At 47.1% G+C, this 13,403-nt stretch overlaps 2 protein-coding genes across 3 annotated transcripts in view; one reads left to right on the top strand and one right to left on the bottom strand.

The window, feature by feature from the left end:
• Positions 1–2,525, bottom strand: part of LOC144733098 (tumor necrosis factor receptor superfamily member 6-like) — a 66,384-nt gene extending 63,859 nt beyond the window's left edge. Inside the window, exon 1 of the mRNA XM_078614847.1 lies at positions 1,973–2,525. Within this exon, the coding sequence (XP_078470973.1) occupies positions 1,973–2,023 (51 nt within the window). The 5' untranslated portion in view covers positions 2,024–2,525. The remainder of the gene's footprint in view (positions 1–1,972) is intronic.
• An 8,907-nt stretch (positions 2,526–11,432) lies between these two features.
• Positions 11,433–13,403, top strand: part of LOC144733096 (uncharacterized) — an 82,708-nt gene continuing 80,737 nt past the window's right edge. For both annotated transcript variants that reach the window (XM_078614836.1, XM_078614835.1), the window contains exon 1: positions 11,433–11,656. The gene's annotated coding sequence lies outside the window, so the exon portion shown is untranslated. The remainder of the gene's footprint in view (positions 11,657–13,403) is intronic.

Below are 13,403 nucleotides of genomic sequence, written 5' to 3'. Positions count from 1 at the left end.
CTTCCGTACTTCCTCAACAGATGGTACTTGAGCCAGCCACTCACAGGGGGTGACTGTCTTCAAATATTTTGGGCACCGCAGCCTCAGCAGAGTCATCCCCACTTTGCCCCATGATGTTTCCAGGCTGAGGAATTTCTCATCCCCCAGGAGCTCACAGAAATGCTCAGCAAATAGGCAAACCTGTTACTGGGGGTCGGAGATCGGATCACCTTTATTTCCCCTAAAGATGGTGATATGTGTGGCTATGCAAGTTACTTTTTAATGGAGTTAAAGAGTGATTTGTGATCGCGGCCTATTGCGACAGACTCCATCTCCTCAGCAATCCGCAACCACCAACCATCCTTGCAGTGCCACACGGCTCTCCGAACCTCCGGGCGAAGGCTGCGGTAAGCCTCCTGATTCTGATGTGGGATGCTGTAGATGGTGAGAGTGGACCTGTCGCTTTTAAACACCTGCTCAATCAGCGAGGGTCCTAAACCTCGCCCTTTTCTCCTCGGCATCAGGAGGAGTGGGGGACGATGTCAACTCCAGCTGCAAGCGATGATGATATTCCTGCTTGCAACTTTCATCAGAGTCCAGGCCACTATGGATTTGAACGGGGTCCTATAAAGAGAAACCACCAATGCAGTGGAGGGATGGCAGATGACAAGCCGATGGTCAGCTCCATGATAGGTCCAGCAGATATTCATCCTTGGACTCAGCACGCATCCATGTTGTTGTGGATGTGCCGATTCCAGAACAGCGTGTTGGTAACTACAATCCCAAGGACTGCACAGAAATCTAGCCACCTCCTACGTTATTGAGCTGATCTGGCCCATGCCTTTCAATCACTCCAGACCAGGTGCCAGCATCATGACCCACTGGGACATTGAAGTCACCCAACAAGATGGCTCTATCCTGAAGGGCCACTTTATCTAGCACCTGGGACAGCAGGTTATCAAAGGCATCTGACTCATGGGTCTTGCCTGCATCCCTCCACTGATGTTAATCTTTGGTGGGGAGTAACCACGACCACCACTCTTTGCCTCTGGTTGATGAGAAGGCGAGCACAAAATAGCCTGAGGCTTACAGCTTCCCACACTTTATTGCCACGCTCCCAAGCACCCTTCATATTCTATTCAGAGATCCATAAACTCACACGTAGACCCACAGACTCACACAGAGACCCATCGACTCATCACACAGAGACCCATAGACTCACACAGAGACCCACAGATTTGCACGGAGACCCACAGACTCACACGGAGGCCCAGGACCGGTTCAGATAATCGTCACTGATGTTGGCCGTGAGCGAGAATTGAATGTGGGTCGCCAGGTTCATAGGGCAGCGCGCTAACCGCTACACTACCGCTCCCCCTTAACAGACACACAGAGACTCACCCACACAGAGACCCACAGACTCACACAAAGAGAATCACTATCACACACTTAGACTCACTCTCACACACACAGAGACTCACCCACAGAGACCCACAGACTCTCACACAGAGACTCTCACACAGAGACTCACTCACAGAGACCCACAGCCTCACACACAGAGACTCTCACACACAGAGACCCATAGACTCACACACAGAGACTCTCACACGCAGAGAATCACTATCACACACTTAGACTCACTCTCACACACACAGAGACTCACTCACACACAGAGACTCGCACACAGAGACTCACTCACATACAGAGCGACTCACGCACACATAGACTCGCACACACAGAAACTCACAGACTCACCCACACACTTAGACCCACAGACTCAAACACAGAGACTCTCACACACACAGAGAGACTCACAGACTCACCCACACAGAGGCCCACAGAGACTCACACACACAGAGACTCACAGACTCACCCACACAGAGACCCACAGACTCTCACACAGAGACTCTCACTCACACAGAGACTCACAGACTCACCCACACAGAGGCCCACAGACTCTCACACAGAAACTCTCACTCACACAGAGACTCACCACGAACGCCGCGAGTAGAAGTGCGGTGATGTAATCCGGCAGGCTCGTCATCGTTGTCAATTCCTTTATAGTCGCGATGCCATCAACCTCGACTTCATCATCGGTGCATGGCGGTGGATGGCTTGGTCGACCACAAGCGAAAGGAAGTGTACCAGCGTAGACGTGGCTGATGTAGTTCCCCTTCAGCAACTTGACCTCCAATACCACACCCACCACTTCACTGTGGCAGTCTGCGATTCGGGGTGACGCAGCGCCATCTGACGGGCTGAGTCATGGCCCTAACAGCTTTTCATTTCGGAATGATTATCGTGTCGATGGCTGGAGGAGAAATCCGATGAGCTGCGAAGCTCTTTGTACAAAAATAAAATCACGGAAGGTCCAGTGGAGTGCACGGCGCTCGGAACGTTACGACAACAAACACAACAACAACACGATGGGAGTGCAACAATTTAGTAGAGCAAACTCTTTGGTTCTTTCGGTAAAGTCACGTTGGTATAAAATAAATGAAATGACGACGTTTCGACCGCAACACAAGCGATCGTCATCGGGTGGGAAAACCACAGCAAGAATTTTTTTTGCTGAAGTGGGAGAGAGATTCCGTGGTTGAGGTTATATAGGTAAGAGAGGGGAGAGGGGGGGGGCAAGGGAGGGGGTTAGGGGGAGGGGAGCGTTGCGTGGACGCTCGGAGAGGGAGACGTGAAGCTGGGCGGGGCTGAGTGGGCGGGGCTGAAAGTGGGCGGGGCTTGAAGTGGGCGGGGCTGGAAGTGGGCGGGGCTGGAAGTGGGCGGGGCTGATTAACTCGGCAGAATAGACTAGTGCCCGGTAAATATGATGGAGCAACCATAAATGTATTTAAGGTTTTAACCCGGTTAATAACATCCTTCCAATTTCATTGGCATTGCTGCTGCTGCTTTGGTGTTGTTGCTTGGTACGAGGCTCCCATTTCCAGCCCCGCCAACTTCCCCCCGTCCGAGCTTAACGTCTCCCTCTCCTCGCGTCCACGCAAAAAAATATAATAGAAAAAAATGATAGAAATAAAATAAAAATCACGACGTTTCGGAGGCAACACAAGCTTCCGTCTTCAGGTGGAACCGTCACAGTACAATTGCTGTATCAAGTAGAGAGAAGTCCCAAGAGACCCGACCTTGTATATATACTGGTTAAGGGGGGGGGGAGGAGCCAGGATGGGCCGCGGGAGAGGAGTTTACTACTATAAACTACACTATACACTACTATACACTCCACTATACACTACTATACACTACTATACACTCCACTATACACTACTATACACTACTATACACTCCACTATACACTACTATACACTACTGCACACTACACTATACACTACTACACACTCCACTACTATACACTACACTATGCACTACTATACACTACTACACACTACACTATACACTACTACACACTACTACACACTGCTATACACTACTGCACACTACACTATACACTACAACACACTCCACTACTATACACTACACTATACACTAATACACACTACTATACACTACACTACTGTACACTACACTATATACTACTACACACTCCACTCTACACTACTACACACTGCTATACACTACTGGACACTACACTATACACTACGACACACTCCACTACTATAGACTACACTATACACTAATACACACTACTATACACTACACTACTATAAACTACACTATACACTACTACACACTACTGTAGATGACTGGTTTGTTGGGGTGTTACTCGGGGGATCTGTGCCCGCCCCCCCCCCAATCACTCGTTGGCATCTCCATGGCACCTCCGGGTATTCTGCTCCAACATCTCTACTATCTACATAATACACAGGTTGATGCTGTATATTATGTAGATAGTAGAGTTTTAATTTAACACGTAGTGCGACGTTTTTTAAGACCAGAAGCAACAGGAGAGCTTCACCATTCTTGCCCGATGAAGCTGATTGTAATTACGAGCGAAACGTCGTGCTACTCAAATTTTAAAATGCTGTTGATTCTCTCTTCAGCACACCGGTGGGCTAAAGAAGTAAATTAATTTGTCCATTTAAAAACGTGACACATTTTTTACTGTTTGGCCGTGTCGGGTGGCGGAGGGTTACGACACATTTATAAATAACGCGATCTGACCAAAAACCTATATTATGAGTAGAGTTTTACTCATAAATTGTAAACCTAGGTGTTTTCACGTCTTTTTGGTTGCTTTACATGATAATTATAATTGATCCCCGATACAGATTTTGTTGGGGTTAGACCGCGTACATATATGTGTCGTTAAACCCGCCACCAACCGACACAGCACACAAGTGACGCCATTACATCCACCCCTCTATTTAAGGAACGAAACAGGTGGACTTCTGCCACAACTGTGGCTGTTGCCCGATAAGGCCAGTTGTGAAATACCGGCGAAACATCACGCTAATCAAGATTGTAAATGTTCGTGGCTTGGCTGTACTTGTGCAATGACCGGTAAATGACCCCAAGCCAATGTGCAGCCTCGCGGCTATTCAAAAAGGCGAACCGAGGTCTCCGATTGGAGGAATGAGGTCTCTCCCAGGGATTGGCCAGGAGGCGACGGGCTTTTGAAAGTGATTGGAGGGAAAAGCTTTGAACGAGGATAGGGCCTCATTGGCCCCCTCTATCGCCTTGCCCCACATGCCTCTCTCTGGCCAATGACCTGCTGGCAGTCAGGGCTGCTACAACCCCAGATCCCCTTCTCTGCTAGCAACCAGTGCTCTGCACTTTAGTGACTCCTTCCATGGCACTACATTTGTGTTAAACTTGTGATTGATGTCACAAACACCCCTGGAGACGAACTTGCGAGAATTCATCATGGAACCTCCCTTTGCCATATGCTTGGTTCTTTCGGTAAAGTCACGTAGAAGGGAAATAATAAAGTAATACAAATAAAACATAATAAGATACAATTCTCACGATGTTTCGGCCACAACGCAAGCGGCCGTCCTCAGGTGAAGAACAGGGCTGTCGGAAAGACAGCGCCCTAATGAACACTGCTAAGCTTGGCAGCGTACTTTCCCTTTGCCAGTATCAAAACACAATAGGTTTTACTGGCAGAAAGGGTAAACCCCCTATTCTTATATTTTCATACTGGCAGGGGAGGTCCTATGATGTAGATGTTTACCCCGAGCTCTCAATGTCCTGAGAGTGTCATTGTCCTTGTGCTGGTCGCCTTCTGGCGTTGTCCTCTGGTCTAACACTGCTTGAAACGAGGCTCTCAAAGTAATATTTAAACATACTTTTTAAAAACACGCTCTAATGAAATGTATCGTACTCGTAATGCCAGAACTCCACGACTCCAGGAAGTGGCCCCGAAGCTTGCCATAACGTAAGGGACCGTGGTGATTTACAGCCAACGTCAGTTGAGCGTGGACAATTAGACCCAAGCCGAAACATAACATATAAAAAGATGGTTGAAAAATATTTGAAAAATGTTTAATTATATAATATATCTTCTTGGTTCTTTCGGTAAAGTCACGTAGAAGGGAAGTAATAAAATAATAAAAATAAAACATAATAAAACAATTCTCACGACGTTTCGGCCACAACGCAAGCAGCCGTCCTCAGGCGAAGAATGACATAAGTATACGAAGTTTGCAGTTGATACCACATTGAGAAGTGGGTTAAAATTGAGTTACAAGATTTGAGGATACGACAACGACAGAGAGTGAGTTCAAAGAAAGCGTGCAAAATACCGTTTAAAATGTTTCATTTAATTTTTTATGATAGAATACAGTGTTGTCATCGGTATGACATACGTATACCAAGTTTGCAGGCGATGCCACATTGGGAAGTGGGTTCAAATTGACTCCTCCCCTTCCGGATCGTCAGATCCGGCCTTCCCATACTGCCCTGCTGGCTCCACCCCCATTCACCTCGCCTCCCATTGGAGCCGAGGTGAACGGCGGCCCCTCCCACACGCCCCCCATACCGGGCTCCCGTTTACGCTCACATTACAACATTAACGTTTATCTGGAACCTTTAACATTGCATGAAGTATCCATCGCGAGAGGTTGAACTCACCAAGAGCAGGCAGAGCAGTGCAGACATCACCAGCAGTCTCACCGCCCCTCCTCGCCCTGACTCATGACGGCCGCAGTGTTCGTGCATCGGGTTGAGCCTGGTTCCATTCTCCATTCGCCCGCGTGTGTATGTGTGTTTGTGTGTATGTATGTGTATGTCTGTGTGTATGTATGTATGTGTGTATGTATGTGTTTGTACGTGTATGTGTGTATTTGCATATGTATGTGTGTACGTGTGTGTATATGTATGTGTGTACTTCTTTGGCACCGTACGTAACCAACCACGCTAATCGGAGTGTGTGGGGGTGGGGGGAAGGACAACACATCGTTAGCGTCTTGACTACGTATCCCGTATCTCTCTATCTCCCTGTCTCTCTGTCTCCCTGTCCCTCTCGCTCTCTCACTATCTCACTCTTTGTCTCTCTTTTTTACGATCAGAGGAAACAAGAAGATGCTCGGTGTAGTCGGCACTTTGCTTCGTTCATCATTTAGTTTTTTTAATCTATGCTTTATGTAACCCCCCCTCTCTGTCCCCCCCTCTCTCTACCCCATCTCGCTCTCTCTCGCTCACTCTCTCGCTCTCTGTCCCTCTCACCATCTCTCTCTCTATCTCCCTGTCTCTCTGTGTCTCTGTCACTCTCTCACTCTCTCTCGCTACGCACAAGACAACGCGGACAGGGCAAGACGACGCAGGGTCTGGACTCACCGACAAGCGACTGGCCTTGCGCGGCGCGAGTGATCCCCAAAGCCGGCTGGCTGACTATGCTTAGAACGAATCCGTTCACGATAGATAAACACATTCAGGGAGATTTGTGGACTTCCTAGGAAAGCAATCACACTCAGTTTCGTTCAATGTTATCTGTCATCGTCACCACTCTGGAAATTCCGTGTGCGCATAAAACTCTCCGTGGGTGTGTCTGTGTGTGAGAGTGTGTCCATCTGCTACATCAGAGGTGTAGCGGAATTCCAACAAGACCTATATCTCTGCTGTATTGACCTGGTCAAGGGCTATGATATTATCAGTAGGCCTGGGCTCTGGGTTGTTCTTCGAGCTTTCGGAGTCTCTGACCCTCTGCTCATGATTATCGCTGATGTGGCAGTTGTGGAGAGAGTGGAGAGTTTCCCATACCTGGGCAGTGCACTCATGACCGGCTCCGGTTTAACAGCAGAAGTCTCACTCAGAATCAGTCGAGCGGCATTTTCTTTTCATCAGTTGCGTAACGCTGTGTGGAAGCTACCTGGTCTGTCGCTCCATACAAAGCTTCAAGTCTTCTCGGCCACGGTAATTCCCTCCCTTCTCTACGCTTGCGAAACGTGGATACCTCTAATGGAGCATCTTCGCCGATTGGAAACATTTAGTCTTGCCTGCTTATGATCCAAGTAGCACTAATCCTGTAGCTATCCGAACAGTTTAAATTATTCGTACTTTTCAATTTCGATAGATTCTCTAATTAGTCTTGGCCAGTAGTAGCTCGTTTTGCACAGAACGTCAACATTATCAAAGTAGAAGGGAAATAATAAAATAATAAAAATTAAACATAATAAAATAATTCTCACGACGTTTCGGCTACAACGCAAGCAGCCGTCCTCAGGATTTTAAATTTTATTATTTCCCTTCTACGTGACTTTACCGAAATAACCAAGAAGATGAATCCCTGCAGTCACGAAAGCTTTAAATCGAAAAATTACCAAAATCAATTGAGTGTCCTTGTTGGCACGCGTGTTCTGCCACAGCCGACAGTTGTGTTTGGGAGTATTTAACATTTATTTGATTTTATTTTAGTCTCATGATGATCATTCGCCCTGTCTGCACAACATAGCATTTGCAATCAATCCGGTGGACACCTTCTGTTGATATCTTCGGTAAGTCATTTTTAGTACCAGATGTTCACTATGAGACCTCCTTTACCAGTGGCAAAATACAGTAGTAGGTTAAATTTGGATTTAAAGTTTTCGTGACTGCAGGTATTCATCTTCTTGGTTCTTTCGGTAAAGTCACGTAGAATGGAAATAATAAAATAATAAAAAGAAAACATAATGAAAGAAAATTATATAATAATTTTTTTAAAATGTTATTATGTTTTATTTGTATTATTTTATTATTTCCATTCTACGTGACTTTACCGAAAGAACCAAGAAGATAGTTGTTTATTTTTGTTTGCATTTTGACTGCTTGTGTTGTGGTTATTGCAAACATGATGCCTTGTATAAAGGTGTCAGTTTTGTACCAGTTTAAAGAATAAAATCTACTACTACCAGATGTTCCTTTCTGTATTTTACATACCGTGCCAAATCTCACTCGGATGTTTTTTCTCTCCAAAAATCTGTCCAGTTTATTAGTTACTCTCACAACGTATGGCATTTGAATGCTTTTAAATACTTGGTCAGTTTCAACGCTCGTGTTATTTTATTTTGGTTTTGCCATTCAGTGCCCCGTCGATTTGCGCATCGTTGTAACCGTTTAATTGCAGCACCTCGTTAACACGTTTAATTTCACTTCTCAGACGATCGCCATCTGACACTTTCTTAGGCCGATGAATGAGCGTCTTGACGAGAGCGGATTTCTACGCGGGGTGATGTTGTGACTCCGCACTGAGATAGGCGTCGGCGTTCTTTTCATTCTTTCAGTAAAGGCGGTGTGCAAGGGCTTTTCCAAGTGTCACGGCCGCCGCTCCGTTTCCGCGAAAGGTTCGCATCATTCGCACATGAGGTCATTTATCTGAACGTAATTTACGTATATATATGTCACGTGGTTGTTGTCCTTCCCCCCCACCCCCCAAATACCACCTCCAGTTAGCGGAGTTGGCTACGCACAGTGACAATGAAATTCAGCGTAATTACACTATACTATAAACTACACCACTATACACTACTATACACTACTATACACTACACTACAATACACTACACCACTATACACTACACTATACACTACTATACACTACACTATACACTACACTATACACTACTATACACTACACCACTATACACTACACTATACACTACTATACACTACACCACTATACACTACACTATACACTACTATACACTACACCACTATACACTACTATACACTACACCACTATACACTACACTATACACTACTATACACTACACCACTATACACTATACACTACTATACACTACACCACTATACACTACACCACTATACACTACACTATACACTACTATACACTACACTATACACTACTATACACTACACCACTATACACTACACCACTATACACTACACTACTATACACTACACTACTAGACACTACACTACTATACACTACTATGCTACTATACAATACACTACTATACACTACACCACTATAAACTACACCACTATACAATACACCGCTATACACTATACCGCTATACACTACACCGCTATGCACTATACCGCTATACATTACACCACTATACACCACACTACTATACACTACACTATACACTACACTACTATACACTATACACTACACCACTATACACTACACTACTATACACCACACTACTATACACTACTATACACTACACTACACACTAGTGCTGTATTAGTAAGGAATTGGCCATGTTCTGATTATGCGACACTAAGCCTTTCTAATCGGCTGTATCGGGTGGTGGCGCGTTTAACGACGCAACATTTACATATTTACGCGATCTAACCCGAACAAAACCTATATAGGGTGCTTCAAAAAAGATGTTAACACTTTATATGGGACTATCGTTTTTAATGGAAAAATAACGGATACTAAATACTACAACTGTAACGCGACAACAAGTGTAACGTTAATTATGGTAGGAATCACCTGGTTCCACCAGCCCACAGGGGATTATTGTGCCCGTCCGTCGTGCATCCAAAAATGGGAGGGGTCGGGTGGGTGGAGAGGGGAGGGTGGGGAGGGGGTGGGATGGGGCTGGGTGGGGAGGGTGGGGAGGGGCTGGGTGGGGGGTGGGAGGGTTGGGGCTGGGTGGGGAGGGGCTGGTCACCCCGTGGTGCCCTTATAAAACTCAACGTTTAACCTCACGCCGGCTTGTGCCCGCCCTCACAGTCGGCCATATTTGCGGAATACACCACGCCGCCATTGACCCTGCAGGCCATTGACCGAGCAACCCAACGTTCCTACCAGCTCCCTCCGCCCGCAGGAACGTGTTAGCTTCAACAAGTCAAAGAGCCTCCCACTCATTCCCCGTAGTTGTCAACACACCGCCTGGAATCGTCTCCAGGTGGTCTCCACTTGCTAATCGTTGCAAATTCTCACGAAGTGTTGCGGTGTTTTTGAAGCACCCCTGTAATTGTGAAATAAGTATAACCCGTAAAAACAAAGTTTTTCACTCTAAATCCTTTATATGCGTGGCGGATAGAGTCCTCTCGTCCTCTGGCTTGAGATGGCTGCCACCTATGGGTCAGATGATTGGTAATTAAATATTACATTTGTTTTCCCTAAACAGTGTAAAATTTTGGAATTTTTTTTTCACGAACATTCATTGTCTCGCACAACGAGTCTGTGTGCAAAATGTCAGCTCGATTGGATCACGCGAAGTGGGTTAAAAAACGACCGAAAGGTTTGCACGGTCGTAAGCAAGCAAGCACGCAAGCAAGCAAGCGAACTTAATATAAAGGATTTAATAAAAACCCCCAAATGGTGACGTTAGGCACAGGGTCACGTGTGCCGAGTCACTGTTGTGGACACCGATGAGGAAGTCACGTGGAAGGCTGTGACGCACCATTACATCATCGTCACCTAGAGTGACACACTTGTTGATGTTGTAGTTGTTTTTGGTTTGTTTTACTTCCCCCGCCACCTCGGATTAGCCGCGGTCGGCTACGTACGGTGCCAAAGAAGTTCAACATAGGACATACATGAGTATGAGTCTCTATGGGTATCTGTGTATCTATATGGTTCTATGCTAGTCTATGGATCTCTGTGGGTCTCTTTGGGTCTATACGATTATCTGGATCTCTGTGGGTCTCTGTTGATCTCTGTGCCAGGCTAGGTGCAGGGGGAGATCACGGGACAGACCCAGCAGGTGCCATGAGTTGACTGCGGCTGTGCCAGGCTAGGTGCAGGAGGAGGTCACGGGACAGACCCTGCAGGTGCCATGGGTCGACTGACTGAGATGACCGACAGATGCACCACCACCTGTACCCCCGACTGTGCCAACTTGCTGCGTTTTATCCGCCCGGCGCTCCGCTCGTTGTTGTGAGCGTCGCTACAACCACAACAACCACCACCACCACAACAACAACAACCACTACCACCACAACAACAACCAGCACCAGCACGGCTTCCGTGCGCAGAGGTCACTCCGACCCGAGGAGTCGTCACATTCCACCTCGCCCCTCCTCTCCCCTCCCTCCCTCCTTCCCCCTCCCTCCTTCCCCCTCCTTCTTCCCCTCCCTCCCTCTCCCCCCTCCCTCTCCTCCACCATGTCTTCGAATGACTCGGGCTACAAACTGAAAGAGGAAGTAGGAGGGCGCTCTCTTTGTCTCTCGCTTTATTGAGAGGTAGAGTGAGAGGCAGGTGAAGGGTGAGAGGTGAGAGAGACAGCGGGATGGAGACACCTGGAGCTTCAACTTCAGCCCAGGAAGAGGATCTTCGCTCGTAGCGTTTGTGCTCTCATTTGTGGTGAGTCTTTGTGTGGGAATCTGTGGTGAGTTTGTGTGAGTCTACAGGTCTCTCTGTGTGTGTGTGGGTATTAGTAGTGAGTCTCTGTTTGGGGATCGGTGGATCTCTGTGCGGGTATTTGTGGTGAGTCTCTGTGTGGGAATCTGCGGTGAGTTTAGAGGTAACTGTGGTGAGTCTGTGTGTATCTGTGGGCCTCTCTGAGTCTATAGGTCTCTCTCTCTCTCTGTGTGTGGGTATTTGTGGTGAGTCTCTGTGTGAGAATCTGGTGAGTTTAGAGGTAACTGTGGTGAGTTTGTGTGTATCTGTGGGCCTCTCTGAGTCTATAGATCTCTCTCTGTGTGTGTGTGGGTATTTGTGGTGAGTCTATGTGTGGGAATCTGTAGTGAGTTTGTGGGTATCTGTGGTGAGTTTGTGTGTGTCTGTGGGTCTCTTGAGTCTGTGAGTCTCTGTGTGGGTCTGTGGGTCTCTGTGCGAGTCTGTGGGAATTTATGGAAATATGTGTTTGTCTGGGTCTTGGTGTTTGTGAGTGTGTGGCTCACTGCGGTGAGTCTGTGTTTATCTGTGGTGAATCTGTGGGTCTCTGTATGAGTATGTGGGTCACTGTGGTGAGTCTGTAGGTCTTTGCCTGAGGCTGTGGGCCTCTGTGGTGAGTTTTTGCGTACATTTATGTGTCTGTGGTCTCTGTGCGAGTCTGTGGGTCTCTATGCGAGTCTGTGGGTCTCTCTCCGGGTATGTGGGTCTCTGTGTGTGTCTGTGGTTATCTCAGGCTATGGGTTTCTGTGCGAGTCTGTGGGTTTCTGTGCGAGTCTGTGGGTCTCTGTATGAGTCTGTGGGTCTCTGTGTGTCTCTATTCTTATCTGTGTGTGTATGTGGATATCTGTCTCAGTCTGTGGGTCTTCGTGTGTGTCTGAGGTTCTCTATGCGAACCTGTGGGTCTATGTGTGTGTCTGTGGGTCTCTGTGTGTATGGATATTTGTGTGAGTCTGTGCGTCTCTGTGTGTATCTATGGGTTTGTGTCTATGTATGTTGACCTTCTTTGACACCGTACGTAGCTAACCGTGTCAATCTGTGGGTCGCTGTAGGTTTCTATGGGTTTCTCTATGGGTTTGTGCAAGTCTCTGGGTCTCTGTGTCTATGGGTCTCTGTGTCTATGGGTCTCTGTGCGTCTCTGTGTGAGTCTGTGGGTCCCTGTGTGAGTCTGTGGGTCTATGTTGGTCTCTGTGTGAGTCTGTGGGTCTCTGTGTGTGTCTATCGGTATCTATGTGTGTCTGTGGGTATCTGTCTGAGTCTATGGGTCGTCGTGTGTGTCTGTGGGTCTCTATGCAAATGTGTGGGTCTCTTTGCAAATCTGTGGGTCTATGTGTGTCTGTGGATTTATGTGTGTGTGTCTGGATCTTTGTGTGAGTCTGTGGGTCTCTGTGCAAGTCTGTTGGACTCTCAGTCTATGTGTCTCTGTGTGTGTCTGTCGGTATCTGTGTTTGTCTATTGGTATCTGTCTGAGTCTGTGGGTCTCTATGCGATTCTGTCGGTCTATATGTGTCTGTGGATCGGTGTGTGTGTCTCGATCTTTGTGTGAGTCTGTGGGGTCTCTGTGTTTATGGGTTTCTGTGTGTGTGCGCGTCTGTCTATGGGTCTCTGCGCGTCTCTGTGTGAGTATGTGGGTCTCTGTTTGAGTCTGTGTGTCTCTGTGTGAGCCTGTAGGTCTATGTGTGAGTCTGTGGGTCTATGTGTGAGTCTGTGGGTCTCT

This window comes from Lampetra planeri, chromosome 45 (assembly GCF_965212315.1).
Source record: "Lampetra planeri chromosome 45, kcLamPlan1.2.h2, whole genome shotgun sequence".
Classification (NCBI taxonomy): Eukaryota; Metazoa; Chordata; class Hyperoartia; order Petromyzontiformes; family Petromyzontidae; genus Lampetra; species Lampetra planeri.
The sequence above is the reverse complement of the archived record's forward strand: the minus strand, read 5'-3'. Positions and strand labels throughout refer to the sequence as shown.